The sequence below is a fragment of the Phasianus colchicus genome, chromosome 3, assembly GCF_987193195.1.
Source record: "Phasianus colchicus chromosome 3, bPhaCol1.hap1.1, whole genome shotgun sequence".
Classification (NCBI taxonomy): Eukaryota; Metazoa; Chordata; class Aves; order Galliformes; family Phasianidae; genus Phasianus; species Phasianus colchicus.
In genome coordinates, this window is record NC_143438.1 from 61,025,930 (window position 1) to 61,047,408 (window position 21,479).

Consider the following 21,479-nt stretch of genomic DNA (forward strand, 5'->3'; position numbering starts at 1 on the left):
TTGTACTCCTGGGGAATCAGGCATGCAAACAGCATTATGCTCTTTTTTTCCTTTCTCTTTCTTTTTTAATTCAAAATACCTTTTGAAATTAAAAATAGACCAGTGCAGAAAGCTCTCATTTCTACCATTTGAGACCTCTTTCTGTGTAGTCTCTGGTGACAGCTTTATGATTTATTTAATCATGAAATAGAAAGGAGGTGAGGGAGAAAGACATTTTGGTCTCAGACTCTATTTGCATCAAAATGATCTGCTTCTCCACGTGCAGTGAGGTGGCTGTTCAGACAGGTTATGTGTCTTTATCTGTCGTGCGGAGTATCGGGTCCCTGCCCTTTTCGTTTTTGTGTGATAAGCCCCTGAAAGCCAAATAACAAAACTACTGGAAATAAAAATGCTAATGACAGTTTATGATGATAATAATAATGATAGTAATATAAATCTGCAGGACTATCGTAAAAGCAGCGTATACGTTATTTCTAGGCTATTTCAACAGAATACCACGATAGGGTTTTCCATTTTTTCAGCAGCAAGAAGCCAGATCCTCACAAATTTCCTTTTTTAAGGGCACTTCACTATGAGAGATGACATTGCTGACTGTTCCCCCATAGCACAGGAGGGCTCGGGACAGAGGAGCAGAGGGTGCAGCCCGCAGGCGGTTGGCTTACTGTGTCTGAGGAGGGGCAGCATGAGGTGATTCAGGGTGAAGGATATAGAAACCTCAGTCTTACAGAGACACTTCCCATTCCAGGGAGTGAAAAGTTAGGGGCATAGTCACCATGGGCTGCTCCTTCAGCTAATGGAGAAAGAGAAGTATTGCCAATGAGAGGCATCTCGCTAAGAACAGCCACTGCGCACTTGGCACCCTCTTCACATCCATCAGCGGAGACGGAGGTGACACTGCTCCTAACCCAGGTGTCTCTGTTCAGCATCTGATGTTAGGGGGATGTTTTGAAGCAAATCTGAGCCTCTGCAGTGACAGACGGCAGTGAAAGATTGGAAGACGGGGTGGGAACAGATCCATGCGCTGACTTGCCTCTGTGGGGAGTCATGTATTAGGGAGGATGACACAGGCAGTAACAAGCAGCCCACTCGGTGCACAGGAGACTCAGATCTTAGAGTCCGAACAAAACCAAGGAAGCTTAGGGATGGTGTGTGTGACAGGTAACAGAGGGAGGTGAAGCTAGCCTTTACTGAGTCTTAAATGGTCTTCTTGTCTTCAGTCTGAGAAAGCAGGCTAAGTGGAATAGGGAGAAAAGTGCACATTTTGTGCATTAGACTCAAGAAACTCCTTCAACAGCTTTCCGTTTCAGGACTCAGATGTGTGCTTTGTGTTCATTATGCTTGGAGGATGCTACCAGTGGCATGCAGGTGTGGAGGTTTAGGCACGTGAAGAACAGTGTGTCTGTTTTATAAACACCTGTGGCACCCAGCTGCTGGACTGGTACACCTGGAGGGGATAGAGGCCTTCATTCTCTCATAAATCTGACTTCCAGATATGCACTGAGTCATTTTTAGCAGTTCCTTTGGTTTCTAGGAGCCCTCAGTATCAGGCTCTTCTACAAATGCAAATGCTCAATACAGTGATGTAAGCCCATCTTGCTGCCCAGCTTTAGGCAATGAAACTTGAAAAGCTGGTCCTACGTTCTGCCCTTCAGTTCATTTGTGCAGACTTCTGATAGCTGGAGAAAGCCTTACATAGATGAGCTCTTTCCAGGAATGTATAATCCTAAAATTGGCTTCACATTCAGTACCACTCTGTCCCTCAGTCTGTAACAGAGGGATCCCTACATCAGCAGTGTTGGGGTATTGTATAACAAAACCTTCTTGTGTTGTCACTGAAAGAAGGCAGCTCAAATTATTTTGGTCTGGTTAAAATACAGAGGGTAATTGATAGAAAAATAAGGAAAAGTTTGTTCTTTTTTCCCTAATCATTTTCTTTTGTAGGCCACATCTCTCATGTAGTGACATCATATACATTTGTGAGAGTTTGTAAAAGCCCTGTGTTCACCCGGGTCTGTGATTATCTGGTTTATTTCACCTCAGAGGAAGTACTGGACCCCATATTCTGTTGCTCAAAACCCGCATCAAGAGAAATGTCCATCTGTGGCACCGGAGGACTCGGGCACACACATCCAGTTTGAAAGGAAATGCAAGTTAATCATCCACAAACAATATTATAATCTAATTTCCCTTTGCTGCCAGTACAGTACAGTGCTTTAATTCCACAAGGATATAAAATATAATCAGGACTGAGCTGTTTGGGAGGAGAAATACTAATAGAGTGGCCTATGTTAATCTTGTTTTATTAGTTTTAAAATTTTCTATTACTTGCTTGCAACCTTCTGCCATCTGCCAAAATTACCACAGGGACAGTTCTCTCTGTATTCATGTATTGTAGCTCTCTTTGCCCTGCTGCTGAACGCTTCAATTTCAGCAGGTGATCCTTCATATATTTTTCCAGAGACAGCTTCAAATCACATGTCAGAGGGTCAGTATTTAGCTAAGTTTTAGCCAATTGGTTGTCATGTCACTATGAAGACAATACGGACAAAATTAGATCATTTAAAATCAAACTGCACACTGTATTCATTGCTCGTGTGCCTCTATTTCTCCATCACTCTATAAAAGGTACAGGTACCCATTTTAGTGGGGTGCTGCTCTGGGATGACTGCACAGATGCTGGTGATACACAAATAATTGTTCATTTCTACAAACTAGGTCTTGCTTATCTGCTCAGGTAAGCAAGCTGAGACACCTTTAAAGCCAGCAGCTCCCAGAGAGGGGATGGCTTGCTTGAGAGGCCGGATTTTAGAGGAACGATACTTTTCCAACACAGCCATCCCACAGTGTATCACAGAGCAGGATGAGGAGTGGGTGTCAGCAGCAGAGACTGCTCCAAGGACAATATGCTCCCTTGAACAATTGTACCGAGCGTTATTGAAAGGTCTGGAGATACAGAGAGCACAGTTTGATTTAATATTTACCACCTAGCTCTGGGTGAAGCATATCTTTCCTCAAGAAAAAACCCGGATGGTTTTCTGCCATGCCTGTACACTTAATATATCTGCCAGATTTGACTGAAAGGAAAATGGGTCATCTATCCTCAGTGAAGCTGAGTCTTTTGCAGAAGACCCATGAACCAGTTAGCCTACAAGCCCCAGCTGAATTCTGTTTGAAGCCTCATCCTAAGTGCATCTTAAATTTCACTTTGAGAAAAAAAGTTTTCAGCCTGTGCTGAAATGCAGGGCAGACCCTATATGCAGAAACCACTGTTAACATTCCAAAAAAAAATCCACCTCTGCTTCTCCATAACTTGAAGTACCGAGATGGGACTCAGGTACAACGCTCAGGTCGGAGGCCGCTCAGTCTGCTGTTTAGTTGGTGGCAAATTCTGCCTGTACATTTCCATTTTGCATCTTGATTTTGTGCTTAAGGTGAGGTGTTTTTTTTTTTTTTTTCATTTTGTTCAGTGGACACACACAGAGAAAATCAGGAAAGTCTTGATTGCTCTTCTTTTAACACCTCTTTCGCTCACTTCTGAGAATAATCTGAGTGATTCAGAGGCAGCAGTGATGAGTCATGAGGGCAATGCATTAAGGCCAGCTTTCAGACAACAGTTTCTCATAATTAATATGAGTGGCAAATATTTCACCTGAAGTTTTACCTTGAAGAGTCTGGCCTGCAATTTGTCTGGTGAGTCATAGGTACCATCTGATTTATGTATATTTCATTTTTCACTCCATTACTAGCAATAGGATTCAACAATGACAGCACGGACAGAGTTATTTCTTCTGTTGAAATTAATACAAAGCCAGGCTCACCTAGATGTTGTCTTTCAGCAGCTAGCTCATTTAAATACTGAATTCTGCCTCCATTAAGCCTCTTCCCCAAAGCATTGCTCACTCTGTTCATTAAGACATTTTGAAAAGAAAATAGAATGTGAACAAAAGGTATTTCTTAATCATCTTACATCGTATTATGGAAGATTTATGTCACAACACAAGCCATCTGTTTGTACAGTGTTTGGTTAGTTGTCATCCCGTTACCCTGAGACACTTCAGACTTTCATTGCAGCTGTGAACTGAGCCACTTAAAGCAGTGACTGTTGTCTCTGAACCCTTGGAGATGGACCAATATTTAAATAGCAACCTATCTGACTAGCCGTATTGAAAGTCCCACTAGCAGTAATTAGTAGTTAATTAGGGCTGGGCCCTTGTGTTTGAATATCCTGCCCTGCTACTTCCAGGCTTTTCTGGATGCAGGACAGGGAGGGACTGGAGCGTTTGACGTGGAGATGCAGGTTGGATGGCTGTGTGTGCATCCAGAAAGAGACAGAAAAAGGAAAGGGTCATCTCACGCACACAAGTGATTCAGTCTTAGATCCCTTTTCAGGTGGTTTATACTCCTGACACCTTTACAGTAATCTTCAGGTCGTTAGGTAAGAGGCCAGTGACTAATTCAGACAACCTGCTATCCCAGATTTCGGTCCAATGGAGATAGATCAGTGCTGTGATATCCAAATCATGCTCCAGATGTCCCACATAGATGTAACACCCACTTCTCCTTTCACTGAACCAAGGATGAGGATCTCACAGCCCTGGAGAATAAGTGATCTGAATTTCTTATTGTTCTATTTCATTTAGGGAGCACCCTATAAAATCTGCCTGAACCTATCTCAGCTACCAAAGGTGGTGACTGATACATAGCCCATCTCTTCAAGCACTCCTGACTCAGCACTTCTGCACACAGAAGTGACTATTTTTCATGATGACACACTTGCTCTATTACAAAATGCCTTATTGAGGAAAGGTGGCTGTTGTTTCCTCCATCACCAATGGGAACATTTTCAATGTCTGGCACCAGATGTACTTTTTCAAATGCACTCATTTTTACGTTTGCATGCAATTTTATAACTTCATCTCATAAAATAAATAGAATAAATAAAATTGGTGCTCAGATAGAGATCATTTTGAAGCTTGGCACTGGTGACCGTTGTCTGTGGTCTGTACTCTACACCAATAATAACTGGGTCAATAACTGAGATAGAATCTGCTGTGCCGTAGACTTTCTGTGTCTGTTGCACAGTGGCATCATATGGTGCCAACCTCTTGCTTCAGCTGATGTTCTAGCTTTTCTTCCCACATATCCATCAGTGTAATTCTCTCAGAGAATGTGTGCTGTGTCCACAGCTCACATATGCTACCACAACATGCTTACAACAGCCCAACTAAGTCCATTGCTCATGATGCGAGCATAAGCAGTGCTTAAATCTCCGGAGCCTGGTATGTGTCCACACCTCACTGCTATTCTGGCTCTGTTATCTGATCCAGTGAATGGAACTCTGGAGTGAGTCACTGTCTGAACTGGCACTGTGTCTCATCCATTGGCTTTACAAAAAAATACCATTTGCAGAGAAAGAAAAAGTTTTAATTTATAACACTCCATGTTACAAAGGAAGGATAGTATAGCAGAGACAAACAGGACATTAAACCATTGCTAGATTTGCTTCTTCTCCCTGAAAGTTAAGAGTGAAGTTTCTCTAACATGGAATGGATGGGTTACTATCATAGAGAAGCTCTTCAAAGGTCTTTAGTTCACATTTAATTTGTTGATCTGAAATCATATCTACTTACTGAATGAAGAAGAATTAGAAGGAAGAGGGGAGAGGTGGTAGCCATGAGCAGCTTTCTGGCACTAATGTCCACTTAATCCTGCAGCTTCTCAGGATGGTTCTTCCTTTGCTAGACTTGTCCAGCAAGGACTGGAAGGGCAGTAGAAATTAGAAGTGATAGTTGGTTCATTGATCAGGAGATCCTCAAGGACTTCAACGTCAGAGGAGCAAAGAATGATGGGTGGATAAATCCAGAAAATAATGCAGCCTTAACATTCACATTTGTAAGACTCCTCCCATGTTGAGTTTCCTTCATTTTCCTTGATACTGCTGCAGCAATGGGTGAAACATAAGAAGTGTGTCTTATTTGTTTTTTTCCTTCTTTTCGAGTCATGAAAAAGATCTCTTACATAGAGAGCGAATTTGCTTGTCCCAAGTGCAGCTAGAAGTCAAGCAGCCTCTTGCTCATTCTCTAAAACTGCTTCCAGCACTGTTTCTGGAACTTGGTATTGCATGAGAGATGTGCATATCCTACACCAAAATAAGCTAACTAGTTTCCCTCTGAACCACATTTAGTCCCTTTAAGGTCATTATGCAGGAGACCTTGTGACAGGCAGTAGCCACACAACCTTAATTGCAATATAATGAAAATCTATTAAAGTAAGGCATTTGCCTTACTTCACTTTCACCCAATAGAGTTTTAAAATTCATTGCCAACCACTATAATGAAAGTGACATAGCTAGTACTGTGATTGATGGAGTTTGTCTGTGCTTATTATTTGGTCTGCCACCGTGTGTGTTTTTGTGACAGATAATCGTAGCAATTATTTCACAGAATATTCCATTGGTTCCCACTAATAAAAAGAAAAGATCCATACAGAAGAAGCCACTCCTTAGCTTGAAAGAGAATCGTTGTGATATGTGTGACAGCTGCCAGGTGTTTTGCTGAAAGAGCTAGACTGCATAAAAATATGAAAACAAAATGCTTGAACTAAAGTTTAAACTATTTAAAAATAACCTGTTGTGCTCCCTTTGTTTCCGCTGCCTGGAAGTGTTGAGTGCCAAAAGAGTAACACTTGACATTTGAGGCAGACAAACATAGCCTACAGATTCTGTGATGGCTTTGCGACCAGCTAGAATTTTTTAATCATGCCTGTTCTTGTCAACACTGGAAGCTGCTTCTGAACAAGCAAGCAAAAATAAGGGAATTAACTTTAATTTCTCGCCCCTTTTCTGAGGTCAGAGGCTCCATAGAAGCAAAAAATCTTGTAGTTTCACTTTTTTTCTCTCCAAGATCCACATTTTCTTACAAATTCACATTCTTGCTATCATGCTGGGTCAAAATTAGGCAGCAAAGGCATTGCATAGCTCACATGCCTCTAAGGGTGCAGGTCTGCTTTTTTCTGGCAGCAAAGCTAGTTCAGGAGTTTCTTGCCAAGTGGCCCTGCTTCTTATTCTTGCCTAGATGCCACCACTTGCATGGCAGCTGTGCTGATGCAGCTGTTTTTTTGGGCTGTGTTGGAATCTAATCAAATGGTCCAGGTTAAAAATATCGCTCTTCACCTCAAAAACAACAAAATAATTGATGTCATTCCAGTGACATTCCCATTCTAAGCACAGCCCTGCAAACAGCTGCAGTGGTGCAAATGGACAGTGAGCCATGGAGGGAAAGCAGGAAGAGGTGGATGGGGAGCCAAGGGGCACGACCTTCTTTAGTTAGTGCTGTTGCTCCAGCAAATACTCATATAGCTGTCCAAGAGGACTGTTTGTAACCAACTAGTGTATCCACCTACATAGCTGAAAGAAGAAATCAGAAATATCATACTCGCAGAGCCTTCAATCAGTACAAAATGAAGGACCATATTCGTTCAAAAATGCGAGAAGGTTATTTTTGCTTTGCAGAATTGCCTTTGCTATTCTCCTATGACCAGCATAAAGCCAGCAATTATTTTTTTGTTTTCTTACTAATTGCACAGAGTTCTGATCATTTAGCCACGTTCAAGCTAGATGAAATGTAACTGTGGGGGATCTACAGCCCTGGAGGAGGAAACAGCTATTTCAGCCTTCATTTCTCTCACATCTCCTTGCAAGATGGTGTGACGCAACCTCCGAGAGGTTCATTATAAAATGGGTTTCTACACATCATACTTTATCAGAAATCATTAAAAAAAAAAAAAGTTTAAAAAAATTGTTAAAACAAAAATAAAACTGAAAAAGACTATGAATACTTTTCACGTTTTCTCCCCACTTCCTATGCATAGGAGTTGTTGATCTTGTAGAAAGTAATGGTGCCATCAAATTTTGCAGCTCTTCTCTTAAGAGTTTTCTGATATACTGAGATAATTATTATACCTTTCCTGTGTAATTATTTAAAAGCCAAATCTCATCTAACCTGGTCACCAAGAGCATCTCTAGAGTTAGGAGAGAGAAAGAGACACCTTCAGAGGGCAATCCACCCTCTGAAGACACCTCTTTTAGGACAGGGCGCATCACCCTCCAATGGTTCCTTTGCCATTGAGGGAAGGAATACGATTTGCCTGACTGAGTATCCCACTGTTGGATGGCTAGAGTTTGCTAACATGGGTCCCACCTACACCTAAAGGCTACAGAGATTAGTAGTGGCAGAGCAGAAAACAGCATGTGGACTTCATTCCATTTTGAATTTCTGAAAGACCTGGACTGCCTGTTTTTCCCCAGCACAAATAGGATAATTGCTACAAGGTAAACATGATAAATGAAAAGGTTGTGCAGAGCCAGCCCACTTGCCCTTCTTCCTTCCATGCCCTTTGCCCCTACAAAGATATAGCTCGTGCTTGTGCTTAAGGAAGCAAATGCTGAAAGGTACCTGCGAGTTTGATATGACTGATCTGTTTAAACCCTGAGATCTTGCACTGTTTGTTCGGTCACATCCCATCCTGCCAGCTACTGCAGGGTGCTAAAGGGATTCTCAGTGGGAATTGCGGTTGCTCAGTACCTCCATAGAGCTGGCACGTAAGTCCTGCCTGGACTTCTCTGATGGGAAAAGCAGAGCCAGCCATCAGTCATGCAGGGTGTGCTTCCCTCTGCTCTGTGAGCTGGCCTGGTGAAAATTCCTGGTGCTCATTAAAAGCATCATCTGATGTCACTCAACACCACGGGGGAAAATATAAATCAAGGAGTAAGTATTCAGCACTCTCTCAGCGTTGGCCTAATGTGATTCACGTAATCTGAGGGAAAGACTTCAGTTATTCCTTTTTACTGTTAGAGGTCCAAATCAAGGGCTGGGACTTGTTATTCTAGGTAGTGTGGAAACAAGTGCTACCCACGAGATCGTCACAACTCAGATCAAGTTCCAGTAGCAGCTTCACTGCAGTTACTTTACAGCTCTGAGCAGCTCTGAGCACACACTACCAAGCGTTGAGTCCAAAACCCCAGGAAAGCAAGTGGGCAGGGCTGGGACCTGTGTGACTCAGTGCACAAACAACACGAAAGTGTCACAGGTGTGAAAACACAAACCTAAAAGGCAGGGAATGGCCCCGCTGCCAGCTCCGTGCTGGCCTCACACCTGACCGGGCCTGCTGTTGGGTTGTTGCTTTTGGAAGGGCAGATGGAGGTGTTGCAGGCTGGCAGCCTGCTGAGCCCACTGAGGTGCGGGGAGAAGGCGTTCTTCAACCAGCCAGATCCGATGGGAACGTGCTGGGCTCTGGCGGTGTTGTGCTGACACAGGGAGATGTCATCTCCGTAGAATATGAAGGAGTTAACGCATGATGAAACATGGCCTTGTCAGTGGTGTAGACAAAGATTGTTTTGTTTGAAATGCAGCACCAGCAATGCTGGTTAGCGAGGTAATACGGCCACCTTTCCCGTCCAAGTTGTTACGTCTTCTAATGTGCTAGGTGCCATGAAACAGCCTACCTAACGTGAAGCCCATAGATTGTTCTTCGCTTCAACATTGAGCTTAGTTTGGTGGGTATTTCTGGATAATGGCTTGACAGAATAGCAAGTGGAGGTGATAAGGAAAGCCCATCCTGCACAAGAGGACAAATGCCAAGATAGGGATGGTTTTAAGTTTAAAAAGTTTGGAAAAAAAGTATAGAATTGCAGAAGATGACTTTTTAGGTTCCTGCCAGCCGTACTCCTTTGTGAGGTGAAGGCAGTGAGGGGTTTGTCCCATGCTTGCTCACATAAACTGCTGAGGCTCAGTGTGCACAACTGCATAAGCAGTTTCAAAACCACTTTTAGCCAGTCAAGGCACTCCGGGTGTCCTTCCAAAAATAAAAGGCAAAATTTTCAACACCACGGAGGACTAATAAACCACCCACGCTCCTGCATCTGCTGAGATGTAGGGAGCACAGAATCCCTTACGCCTCTGAAAGTCTTGCCACGTATTCACTTCTGATATCTGACTCTGTAATCTGGGCTGGAACGCTTCAGCTGAAAGGTTTGCACTCAGCACTTCCCGGTCTGAGAGTCACATCGCTGCGGTCGGCGCTCAGTCAGCTCCGGCCTTTCCAGCTGAGCATTGGCCCCACAGGCCCCACTTTGTGCAATGCTTTGGCACAAGCCTGGGAAAACCCTTCTCATGGCACTGCTGAACTCATTTCTGAGCCCTGTGTGTTGCTGTGAGTAGGAGAGCTGCCTTGCTTTGCAGATACAAAAGTAAGCCAAAGATGAGTGAGTATTTAAAATATTAAAGCAAATTCTCAGGAAGTATTTCATTGGAACAAATACGGTGATGCCAGCCTAGAGCACCTGAGGATCCAGGTCTAAAAAGGGAACTCAGAAATCTAATGAGACACAAATGAAAAAAATAGGGAGCTGCGTGTTCATCCCTCCGTTCTGCTTTGTCTATTGGTGTCACAGCACTCAAGCAGAGAGTAACTGAATGAAGCTTAGCAGCCCACTGGCACATAACACACTGTCCACTCACCGATTCCTGTGGCACACTTTAACATGAAGTACTTTAAAAATGCTAAGCCAAACCATCGTTTCATGTTTCAGTTCCTCGTAAGCATCCCTGCTTCCCTGTTTGTTCCTGGATATGTATGTTAGCATCGCTGCTTTGTTAACTTTTCCATTTTAGGATGGTATTATGGAAGATAATGTGTTAAAGGACACAACGCTGCCATTTTCCCTCCCCTGAGTGATAACAAGCAATTCTCAGAGATCAGGCTGAACTTCCCAGAGCAAGGAGAAACCCTGCACAGAGATTTGGGCAGTATTGACCCAAAGACCATAGAACTATTTGAATTTTAAGGATGTGCAATAATGTGCATCTACAGAAAGAGAGCTAAGAAATCCTGTGTATTTTGTGTTAAATTATGGATTTGATGAAGACAGAAGGCATCCCTTAGCTGCCCAATCATCCATTTTTGTGTGTTTTACCTTTAAGAGGATTTCTGGTTGCTCTCACAAAGCCGGTGTTCATTCTCTGCCAAGGGAGTCTGAACATGTTGAAAGTGGTAGAAATGTTTCTGAATATTATAGTGGCCTGTTAAGGATCCACCTACCTACCTTTAAAACATAATGACAATTCCTGTGGTCAGCAGGCACAGCATATCATGTCCAGATTCCTTTTTTTTTTTTTTTTTTTCCCACAAATGTAGGCTCCTTGGGCAAATAATGAGCAGAATTTGTTCTGAGATAGTAGAATGGATTGTAGAACCAGAAGCTTAAATTTTCTATTCTTGGTCTGAGTGAAATTAAAGTGAATTAAATATTAAAAGACTTTAAAGAGAAACAAAAATCAAAGCAGACTGAAGGTGGATTTCTGAACAGTGCCGAGTGGCAGTGCCCTGTGGTGATTTCTGGCTTAGCGGGGATCACTGGGACACAGGCTGTTGTCACCTTCATGCAGCGATATCCCAGAGGCCCAAATCTGGACGCAACCCCTTGCATGGGCTCTGCTCACACAGTATGGTCCTTCTTGGCATGATCTCCTTTGGTTTGTCAGCCTGCCCTCCCCAGGTTTCCATGCTCCCCACCTTTCTCCCCTTTCCCATTCCACTCTGTCTTCCTGTGTGGTGTGAAATTGAGCGGGTTTTAACCCAATTCCTCTTACCAACCTGCCAACCTCTCCTTCTTTTGCAGGCTGCTTCTGAGCCATCCCCTGCAGGGCGAACGGAGGCCACTGCCGGGAGCAGCGAGCAGAGCACCGAGCTGACCCGACACGTCTTCTCCTTCTCCTGGCTGAATTCCCTGACCGAGTGAGGACCTGGAGGGACCACCTGGGGCCAGTGCAGGAGCGGGTCCAGGAGGGGACACCTGAGCAGGTCATGCTCTCAGAAGCCCAATGACCTCCATCCACGTCATACCCAGCCCTGGAGACAGCAGTGTCCTGGAAGGGATGGGAGCGTGGGGACAAATGGCTGTACTTCTCTATGTAGTCAAAGTGTTTTCCAATAATTTCTTGTTTTCGAGGGAAAAATGGCATTGCTACAGATGCAGGACAAGTACTCTTCACGTTTTGTCATTCGTCTGCTTTTTGATGTGTCCCTGTGTGAGTGTAGCTGCTCCCCAGTGCCTCTGGCAGATGCTGCTGCAGCGCTCACCAACAGCACCCTGCGCCCAGCAACGCTGGGGACACCCCTGCGGCACCCCCAAGAGAGGGGTGATGTTTGTCACCTTCCTGCTGTCACCCGCGGCCCCCATGGCATCCCATACTGGGGGAGGGGGAGGGAAACTGCCCCTTCTTCTTTCTCCCTTTGCATCTACTTTCCCGAAGGGCCGTACTCACCTGGGCAGGGGGTGGGGGAGAGGGGGCACGGCAGGAGGGGTGGAGACAGACAAACCCCATCAGCATGGGGCAGATGTTGGGGTTACAGCAGAAGTTGAACCTTTGAGGTGATTCTTCTGACAAAATTCCTGTCTGAAAAGGAGTGCTCCTAGCGCACTGAAGGTGACAGAGTGCTTGAGGAAGACGGGAGAAGCACTCGGTACCTGAGCCGAGCCCTGAGCTGGGGTCGTGGGCACGGGGCTGTGCGGGAGCGGCCTCACTGCGAGTCTCAGCCCCGATCGGTGCTTATTGTCTCCAGAAAACGCTCCTGCGGGGGAACTTTCTGGGGGATGAGGGCTGCGCAGAGCTTTGGGGCTGACAGAGAGCGGAGCGTTGCTCCCACCTCCCATCGCCGCGTCCGTCCAGGAGAAGGATCGGCTCCGGGATGGCGGTCCCGGTCGTGTCCCCGCGACCCCGGCAGCCCCCAGCGAGCGGCGGAGCGGAGCGCAGCGCCGTGCCACCCCCGGGCGGGGCGGGCGGGGCGGGCGGCCCACGGTGCCAGGCAAGAAAGCGTGTCCAGCCATCGTTCCTTTGCAGCTTTTATTAAAAATATAAATATTAAACATTCTCTTACACAACAAAATCGACCGAGCGCTGAAAAGATGTTTTATTGTGAAAATGTCGTACAGGGTAAAAGTGAACTCGAAGTAGCGGACAGAGGTTCCCCTCCCGCCTCCCTCCCCGGCACGGCGCTCCCCGTGCTCCCCGCCGCCCCCGGCCGTCCCTGCGGAGCCCTCTCGCTATGGGAAATGGAGAAATAAATAAGGGTCGGGGGGGGGGGCCCGGCGGCACCGCGCGTCCGCGCATGCTGAGGGGGGGGCGGCGGCTCGGAGCGCGCCCTTCGGGGTTCGAAGCTCTATAAAAATAAAGAGATGACATCAGAGCAGCACTATGGTACGTCGGGCGGTGTGATGGCTCTGGTGCTGACCGCGGGGTCCCTTTGGCAAGGCGCGGGGGGGGGCCGCCTCACTTCCCGATGATTTCCATCAGTTTCCTGTTGCTGTGGGCTTGCTGCGCCAGCTGCTCGGCGCGGGCCATCTCCAGCACCTCCCGCAGCAGGTGGAAAGTCAGGTCCAGGGAGATGGGCGGCTCCTCGGAGCGCTTCTCTCTCTCCACCGCCTCCTCCGCTCCTTCATCCCCCTCGGGGCTCCCCGACCGCTGCAGCTGCGCCGCGGCCGCCCGCAACAACTCGGCAGAGGCTTCGGGCCGGAGGTGGCCGCCGGAGGAGGCGGAGAAAGGGCCGGCGGGGCGCTTGGTGAGGTGGCCCAGGCGCAGGAAGTACTCCTCTCCCATGCGGAGCAGGACGGGCAGAGTTTGCTGCTGCTGCTGCTGCTGCTGCTGCTGCGGGTAGAAATCGGGCTGCTGCAGAGCCCCGCGGGCGGCTCCCGGGCTCTTGCTGAGCGCTCGGCACTCGTGGCAGGGCAGCAGGGCGAGCAGCAGGATCCCCGCGCACACCAGCGGCTGGAGCTTCATGGTCGGGGCCGGACCTGCAGCGGGGCGAACGGGTGGGGGACACGCGCGGGTCACACGGCCGGGCTCAGGCGGGGGGCGCGCAGCGCGGCCGCTGTCCCGGTGCTGAAACGCGGCCCCGGCGCACCCCGAGCCCCTCCGCGCCCCTCCGCGCCCGCCCGCCGCCACCCGGCCCGCCCGGCCCCCGCCGTCGGGGCGAGCGCGGCCCCGCTCCTACCTGGGGCGGCGGCGGCGGCAGGCGGCGGGGCTCGGCGGGTGCCCGGCGGTGCCCGGCGGTGCCCGGCTGTGCCCGGTGTCCTTCCTCTGGCTCTGCCTCGGAGCCTCCTCCCGGCGAACTTGTGATCAGATTTGGTCCTAATCAGAGCCGGGGCGCGGGATTTTTATAGCTTAGACCCTCTCCTGGAATCACGCAGAACTTGCCTAATAAGCTGACGCTCTCCTGACAGCCCGATTGCGTGCCCCGATCCACTGCTGAATAAATCATGGGGGCCCGTCGGAGCGGCGATGGGCCGAGTTTCGCTATCGCAACCCCAAATCTCACGTCCAATTATATCAACAGATATTTATCGCCTCTGCGGTGACGTCAGCGGGGCCGGGGGCCGGGGAGCCGCGGTCCCCCCCCCCCCCCCCCCCCTTCCCATTGACAAAAACACTTGAATGAGATCTCCTAGCGGGCGCGTACGCGGAGAGGTCACTCCGGGAAACTTTCCGCTCTCGGGACGACTCCCTCCGCCCGGCCCTCCACTCCCTCCGCCGCCGTTCCCGGGCCCCACCGACGGGGGGCAATGGCACGGTGTTCGGAAGGCTCCGCGGGGCGATGGGAGCAGGCAGCCCCGCCGTTCCCTGGACGGCTCCCCACTCCCAGCTCCGGGCGTTGCTCCTCTCCCTCGGCTGTCCCCGGCCGCCACTGCCTGCGATCCTCCCCTGCTCCGCACCCTCGGGGCGATGCGCTTCCCCGCCTGCCCCCCTCACAGAAAGCCCTACCTCCGGGGGGGGTCTCCCGTCAGCGGGTCCCTCTGAGGTCCCTTTGGGGCGCTCTCCCACCAGTACGGTGCCCGCACATTCCACCCCCTGCCTCCAGCCGGGCTGCTCGGCATCTCCCCAGGAGGGATCACGGTTCAGCGCGGTGACTTCAGCCCAATTCCCATCCTGCATGCAATCTGCCTCCTTCAGGTTGCACATCCCAACAGCTTTGCGTCTCAGTCCTGCTTCCCCACCGCCTCACTTGCGGCGTTCATCATATCCCTCCCTTTAAGCTGAGAAATTGCACTGAAATCCCTCCCGGCTTTGTACTGCCCCAAACGTGGGTGCTCAGGGTCACACACCTGTGAATATCCCACGGTAGCAAGGAGGTGAATACAGCACGGAAGGTGGCTGCACATTATGGATGCTGAACCGATGACAAACCTAAAATCCATTTCCTTAATGAAATAACAAAGTTCAAAGCACTGAGCGTATGAGGTTGGCCGCAGCCCAGCTCTGAGCATCCCCTGAGGGACGCCGCACACTCGGGCTGCTGTCACACCTACCTCCGGCCTCAGACGTTGCTGAAGTGCCAAAGAATCAGATCTTATGCATCATAAGCAAACAAATGGAAAAACAGGTTGTAATGCTGAGGATTTGTCTCGGCATTACCTCCGTTAGCTCAGGCATTCGTGAACCAAAATGCGTATTACAACAAAACAGAGCAGGATATCTCGAGGAGCTCGTCACAGCAGAAGCTATTTGTATGCTTTTAAAGCACGTTAGCACCGCTTCCTGCGAGAACAACAAGAGGTTCAAAGAAGCAGGAGCTGCGTTCAATCAGGTGATGGAAAATGTAAGAGGCACTCATTAAAACTGAGCCCTCTGGACGTTATCACAGTGTCTCCATTTTTAAGTTTAATATGCCCTTATAGAACACAAAACGTTTTCAAATACTGAGGCCATAAACACAGAGAAGGAAAAATTCTGATCCAAATACATACTTCTTAGTTCTGTGGGTGCAATCTGAATAAATACAAAGCTGAGTCTCTCCTAAAGATTGATGCCAGTTAGAATTGGCTCTGATTATTTTATGTTTCTCATTACTTACAGTAGTGTTCAGGTCCTTTTTGGCAGTTTTGTCCCTTGAAGTGGTAGCAAATAGAGCAAAGGACTGGGCTCGGACATCTGCAGATGTCAGATCACCTTGCAACACACTGGGGCCTTCCCACCTGAGCCCTAAGCAGGGTCTGTGTTCTCTCATGATCTCACCGTTCCGTCTGGTCCCAGTCATGCTTGCCCATGTTCTCCAATAGACCCAGAGCGATGTGCTAGGAGGCTCACAGCAGTGTGGGAAAGGCTGCAAGGAATTGGGATGCATTGATAACCAGATTCATAGAACCTCAAAGGTACATGAAATAAGAAGTGCCCCCCTCAGTACTTCAGATGCAGAACTGACTCCATGTGAGCACAGGAATCCTTTTTCCAATGAGGAACCAGTTCCCAGGTGAATATTCCTAGGGTGTCGGGCTCTGGAGCAGGCTCCTCAGGTCAGTGGCCATGGCATGGAGCTGCTGGAGTTCAAGAGGTGTCTGGACAGTGCCCTCAGATACGTGGTGTGGGTGGTGCTGTGTGGGGCCAAGAGCTGGACTTGATGATCCTTATGGGTCCCATCCATTCTATGAAATGGCAGCTGCTAATTCTTGCAACAGAAGAAATAAGTCATGGAGTCTCACTGGAGGCGTAAAACAGGCAGATATCGAGTAGATCTGGTTTACAGCTAGTGGCACGGTTTTAGATTAACATACTCTTCACAAGAAAAGTATTTGTATTTGACTCATTCTGCAAACACCACAGGCAGACACAATTTTTGCAGTGAATCACACAATAACATTGTCTAGAAATACGAAGTGCTAGCTAAGTCCATCATCTCTGTGCTGATTTGGGTTGGGCAGCACCAGCCCTTGAGCCTCAGCAAACTCAGGCATCTACTGGAAGGCAATTTATAGACCCCCACTGCAGCTAGGGTAAAGAGAAGGCATGCCCAGTGCATGATACAACCCACTGCAATATAATATCTTAGGGCTTCTGGACAAGCTCACCTCACTCCCTTGTCTATAAAGGGAGTGCCCCTGCACTAAGGGACATACCTTAGCTCAGTCACTGAATGCTTAAATAGCCAATGTTAGGGGAGAGGAATCCCCTCCATGCTGATTGACCATGGCAGTGAGCTCACACAATTCTAAAAATAACAGTATAGAAGTGACGGTGTTAAACCCAGGCTATGGCTCTTACCCCAGGTATGTCTGGAGATGTCCTTCTACAAACATGGAAGAAGACACACCAGATGTAGATCAGCTTTCCACCACAGTGTAGTATTTCGTTCACTTCTTGTTTCTGTCACAAGGCACTGCGGCCTTCTGGCATTGTCGCATTCGGCAGCCACTTCCATAACCACTCACATAACCACTCTTCTGTTACTTGGTGCCTGCGATCAGCTCTCCAAAGCACCATCTTACATTGTGTGACAATTTCAGATGAACCCGGCACATCTTGCCCACTCTGAAGTGCCAGCAGTCACGCAGCAGCCTGCGTATACGTGACATTTTCATTTGACCCTTTGTGCTCTCAATACTGAGAAATCTAAATCCAGTGGTCTTAAATGTGATGGGTTCTGGGACAATCTAGAAAAAATATATCAACAAAATACCAAAAAAAAGGTATGTTCTCTTCCAGGAGTAGGAAAAATAATAAGACCCTCAGCTATTGGTCAGTGCTTCCCATCCCAGATGTCTCCAAAACTCTCTCAATTCCATTTTAATTTCTCCTTCAGACTTTTTTTTGACGATTTCACTCTGGAAGGAGAACACACTCTCATATCACAGGGAGTTTCTTGGCATGGCCCACCGACATATCAGCGCTCCACTCATAACTTCTTAAAGTTACAGTGGTTTTTCCTACAGTCTTGAGAGATGGAGAGAAAAATTCCTCAGTTTTCCACATTTTGCATTAGGGAGCAATGTGAGAGCAAGTCAATTCATGAGCATCCCTCACAGGTCAGCATGTGAGACAGGAGTGCATCCTGCATTTTCCAAGACCAAATTCCTGATCTCAACCAGAGGACTCTTCATTCATGTCATGTCACACTTTTGATTGGATTTATGGGCTGGAGGTCTCAACAGAAGGAAAGTATCTTCAGAAGCATCTTCTGGGTCACTCCTGTATCCAAAGGGAATGCAACCATGCTGTGCTTTCCTGGATCTCTGGGGATCATTTTCCTCTTGAGGCCAGCAAACACCACTGCCTGAGCAAGAGCCCACCCCATCTTAGTGCCTCATGCACCCAGAAGGGTTTGTCAACCAGCACTAACAGGAGCTGTGCATGTACCTCCCTGGACATTCCCCAGAGGTGTCTGTGCCCGCAGCCACTGCCAGTGGAAGGACTTGTGTTGCAGGAGCAGGATGGGAGGATTGTGCATGCTAAGGCTGTGCCCTTCTCCTCCCAGCAGCCTTCATATGGGGAGGCAACAGCTGACCTTCATACTTACCTCACAAGACTTGTCAGCTGCTATTCTTGTACTTAGACAATGGATGAAGAGGACTGTGCTGGTACATATGCGAGCTCTCCACGCTGTTGATGATAGTTCTGCAGAAACTGATCTTACAATTACTGGTAGCATCAAGGAAATCCATCAAATGAGCACCCTGTTAAAGCACCAAGCAATTTGTATTCCAAGTTGTCTCAGTGTCTGCGTGCATCTCACTGTGAAAGAAAGTTTTTTTTATGTGTTTGTTAGCTGGGTGCCCCCCCCCCCCATCTGCCTGTGTCTGGCAGGGGGCAAGGGTGGGTCTGGAACCTCACACATGTCTCAGCCATCCGCTGACATTACTCACAGGTTTGTGGGTGAGGGCACCCATGGGCTGGGGAGGACATGAGGGGCAGATGACACAACAGAGAAGGGCAAAATAAAACCAAACACAATAGAAGAAAACACAGAATAGCTACACTCTCACTAAAAGCAACAACCACAGATGGAATGGTTCGTGATGGTTTCAGTCATCTGTTGCAACACTGACACCGAGGACCATGCCTTGGTACCATTCCATGGCACCTGGCCTCCACCAGCCATGAGCACCAGCAGCAGTGTTGGGTTGGTTCAGATCCAAAGCTCCGAGTGTGGAAACCGTGCTGCTGGAGTGATGGTGGCAATGAAAATAGGTGCTGACACAGCATCTTCCAGCATCCAGGCAGAAGCAATTTGAGCAAACTGGTGGGATTGTGGTGTTCAGTGGCCAGCTTGTCGCCCTCCCTCCAGAACAGAAGAGAGCAGGAGAAATGGTCCAGTTTGTGTAGAAAGTGAAACCCTCACTCAGTGGCATAACTTCCACTGTGTTTGCTTACTGAGAGCCTGGATTTCCTTCATAGCATAAGACACACAATGTGTTTATATGTAAGAGCATCTACTGCACGAGAAGATAAAGAAATGAACACAGTATAGAGGAAAAAACTCAGTGCGATTTAAAGGAGATTTGAGATAATAAGAGCAACTCTTGCTCCTGGGATCTTGTTACAATCTCAACAGTTGCTAAAAGAAGCAAACTTCAACCTTCACACTTAAAAACATGATTCAACCACACTATTAAGGCTGAGAATCCCCAAATAAACGCAGGAAGAGCTCAGAACGTCACTTTCTTAAAAAATCTCACGACTCTGAAAACAATCTCGATATTTGGGGGAGGAAGAGATGGGAGCAGCACTGTTTTGGAATACTTGAAAATGGAGATGTAGCAAATGCCTTCTCACTTCTTTCAAGTGAGGAGGTATGGGAAGAAATACAAACACACTATCTTGAATGGCTGGGCATTGGACTATATATAGAATCCGCTCTGTCCTACTTAAGTTATGACTAATGCTAAACAATTAGAAATTCAGATGTCTGCATATTTGAAGGAGCAAACATCTCTAATCTCATTTGTTGTTCATTAAAAAATGGAAGAATCAAAGTCTGTCTTAGCTCCAACTAGGCTGCGCTTATCAACAGGTGCGTGTGGCTGGAAGTGGAACCCCATGAGACTAATTGCAAGGATAATGAACAAGATGAGGCGTTTCTTGGAAAAAAAGATTGTTGTCTTTGTAATGACCATACTCATGCCAAAGACTGCAAATTCTTTAGGGAAAGGACTTTCTTTTTTGTTCCATGACTGCCTGGTGTCTAGCACAGCGGCGCCCCAGTCTGTGACTAGGAATTCTAAGTGCTACTGCAACTCAAGCAGTACATCATAGTAAACAGTAGTATTAAATTAGCTGGGAACATGAAGGTAGCTTTCATCAGCATCTCTGATGTACAGGATCAACAAACATTTCTCTAAGCCGGTGGCTAACAAAGTTTTATTTGACAAGACATTATTTTTATGAGGAGAAGACAATGCTAATACCAAAATAAAGTCTACTGTTGGGAATTTGGCAGGACTTTTTGTCTGGTTCCTTTAATTTAGGGCTGCAGTGTCTGGAAGCACTGGACTGGGTTCTGATACGGCCAAGATGAAAGACTGGGTGAAGGAATCAAAGCACAGAATGGAACCACAAATCATGCCATCTGAAAAATGGAGGAAATCATGAGTCTCCACTGGACAAAGTCCACAGATTCTTTGATTATTCCATTATCTCTATGGCTTACTTTTATTGCAAGGTATGTATTTAATGGATTTACTCACTGAATGGCTTCCTTCATCTCTCTTTTGCTTTGTCATCACTGCAGATGTAAACTCAGAGGCTACAGTGGGCACAGCCACACACATTGTCATAAATTATTCTTATGGAAAACAGGAATATTTTAGTCTGGAAGAAAATATTGGCTTTACTCCTCATTTCTGATGCTGAGAGAACAAAGGTGAGCAGCAATGGAGGTACTGTAGCTGCTTCCTTACAACTATGAGCTTCCAGGAAATTAAGAAGTAGATACATCTTTGGCCTGAGGTCCCCAAATGGTAGGATGGCATTATAAATCCCTCTATTTCAGGTTAGTGGATATTAAAATCAAGTAAGATGGACAGTGTGCATTCTTAGACTCTACATAACTGTACCTGTTGGAGTGCATCCAGAGAAGGGCCACAAAAATAATTCACAGAATGGAACACTTCTCCTATAAGAACAGGTTGAGAAAGCTGGGGCTGTTCAGCCTGGAGAAGAGAAGGCTCAGAGATGACCTGATGGCCTTTCAGTGTAAAGAAGAGCTACAGGAAAGAAGGAGACAGATTCTTTAGCAGGGTCTATGGTGACAGAACAAGGGGAAATGGTTTCAAGCTCAGGGAGGGTAGATTTAGAGGGTGGTGAGGCATTAGAAGAAGTTAACCAGTGTTGTGGTTAATATCTCATCCCTGGAGACTTTCAAGGCGAAGCTGGATCAGGCCCTGGGCAACCTGATCTGGCTGCGATGTCCCTGTTTGTTGCAGGGAGTTGGACTAGATGGCCCTCAGAAGGCCTTTCCAACTCTACGGATTCTATGATTCCTACATGTTTTTTATTTCTCCTTCACCAGGAAGACAGTGGCATCAGTGGTGTCACCAGAGCAAGTCCCTCAACTTCTGCCAAGTTCTCCTCCACTCCCCAGCAAACTGAGACAGTCCTGCACCACCCAGAACCAAGCCCCACAGACTAGAAATAGCATCAGCAAATGTGCATGGA

General features: G+C 47.3%; 2 protein-coding genes across 5 annotated transcripts in view; one reads left to right on the forward strand and one right to left on the reverse strand.

Annotated features, from left to right (window-relative positions):
- TRIM55 (tripartite motif containing 55) overlaps positions 1–12,059 on the forward strand; it is a 36,429-nt gene extending 24,370 nt beyond the window's left edge. For all 4 annotated transcript variants that reach the window (XM_090137644.1, XM_090137645.1, XM_031604816.2 and 1 more), the window contains one exon: positions 11,678–12,059. In XM_090137644.1, coding sequence (XP_089993770.1) covers positions 11,678–11,688 — 11 coding nt within the window. In that variant the 3' untranslated portion in view covers positions 11,689–12,059. The remainder of the gene's footprint in view (positions 1–11,677) is intronic.
- Positions 12,060–12,901: 842 nt separating this feature from the next.
- Positions 12,902–14,384, reverse strand: CRH (corticotropin releasing hormone). The gene is made up of 2 exons (XM_031604821.2): positions 14,050–14,384; positions 12,902–13,849 (listed from the first exon to the last, which is right to left on the reverse strand). The coding sequence occupies exon 2, from the start codon at positions 13,833–13,835 to the stop codon at positions 13,329–13,331; it is 507 nt and encodes a 168-aa protein (XP_031460681.2). The 5' UTR covers positions 13,836–13,849; positions 14,050–14,384; the 3' UTR covers positions 12,902–13,328.
- Positions 14,385–21,479: the final 7,095 nt, after the last annotated feature.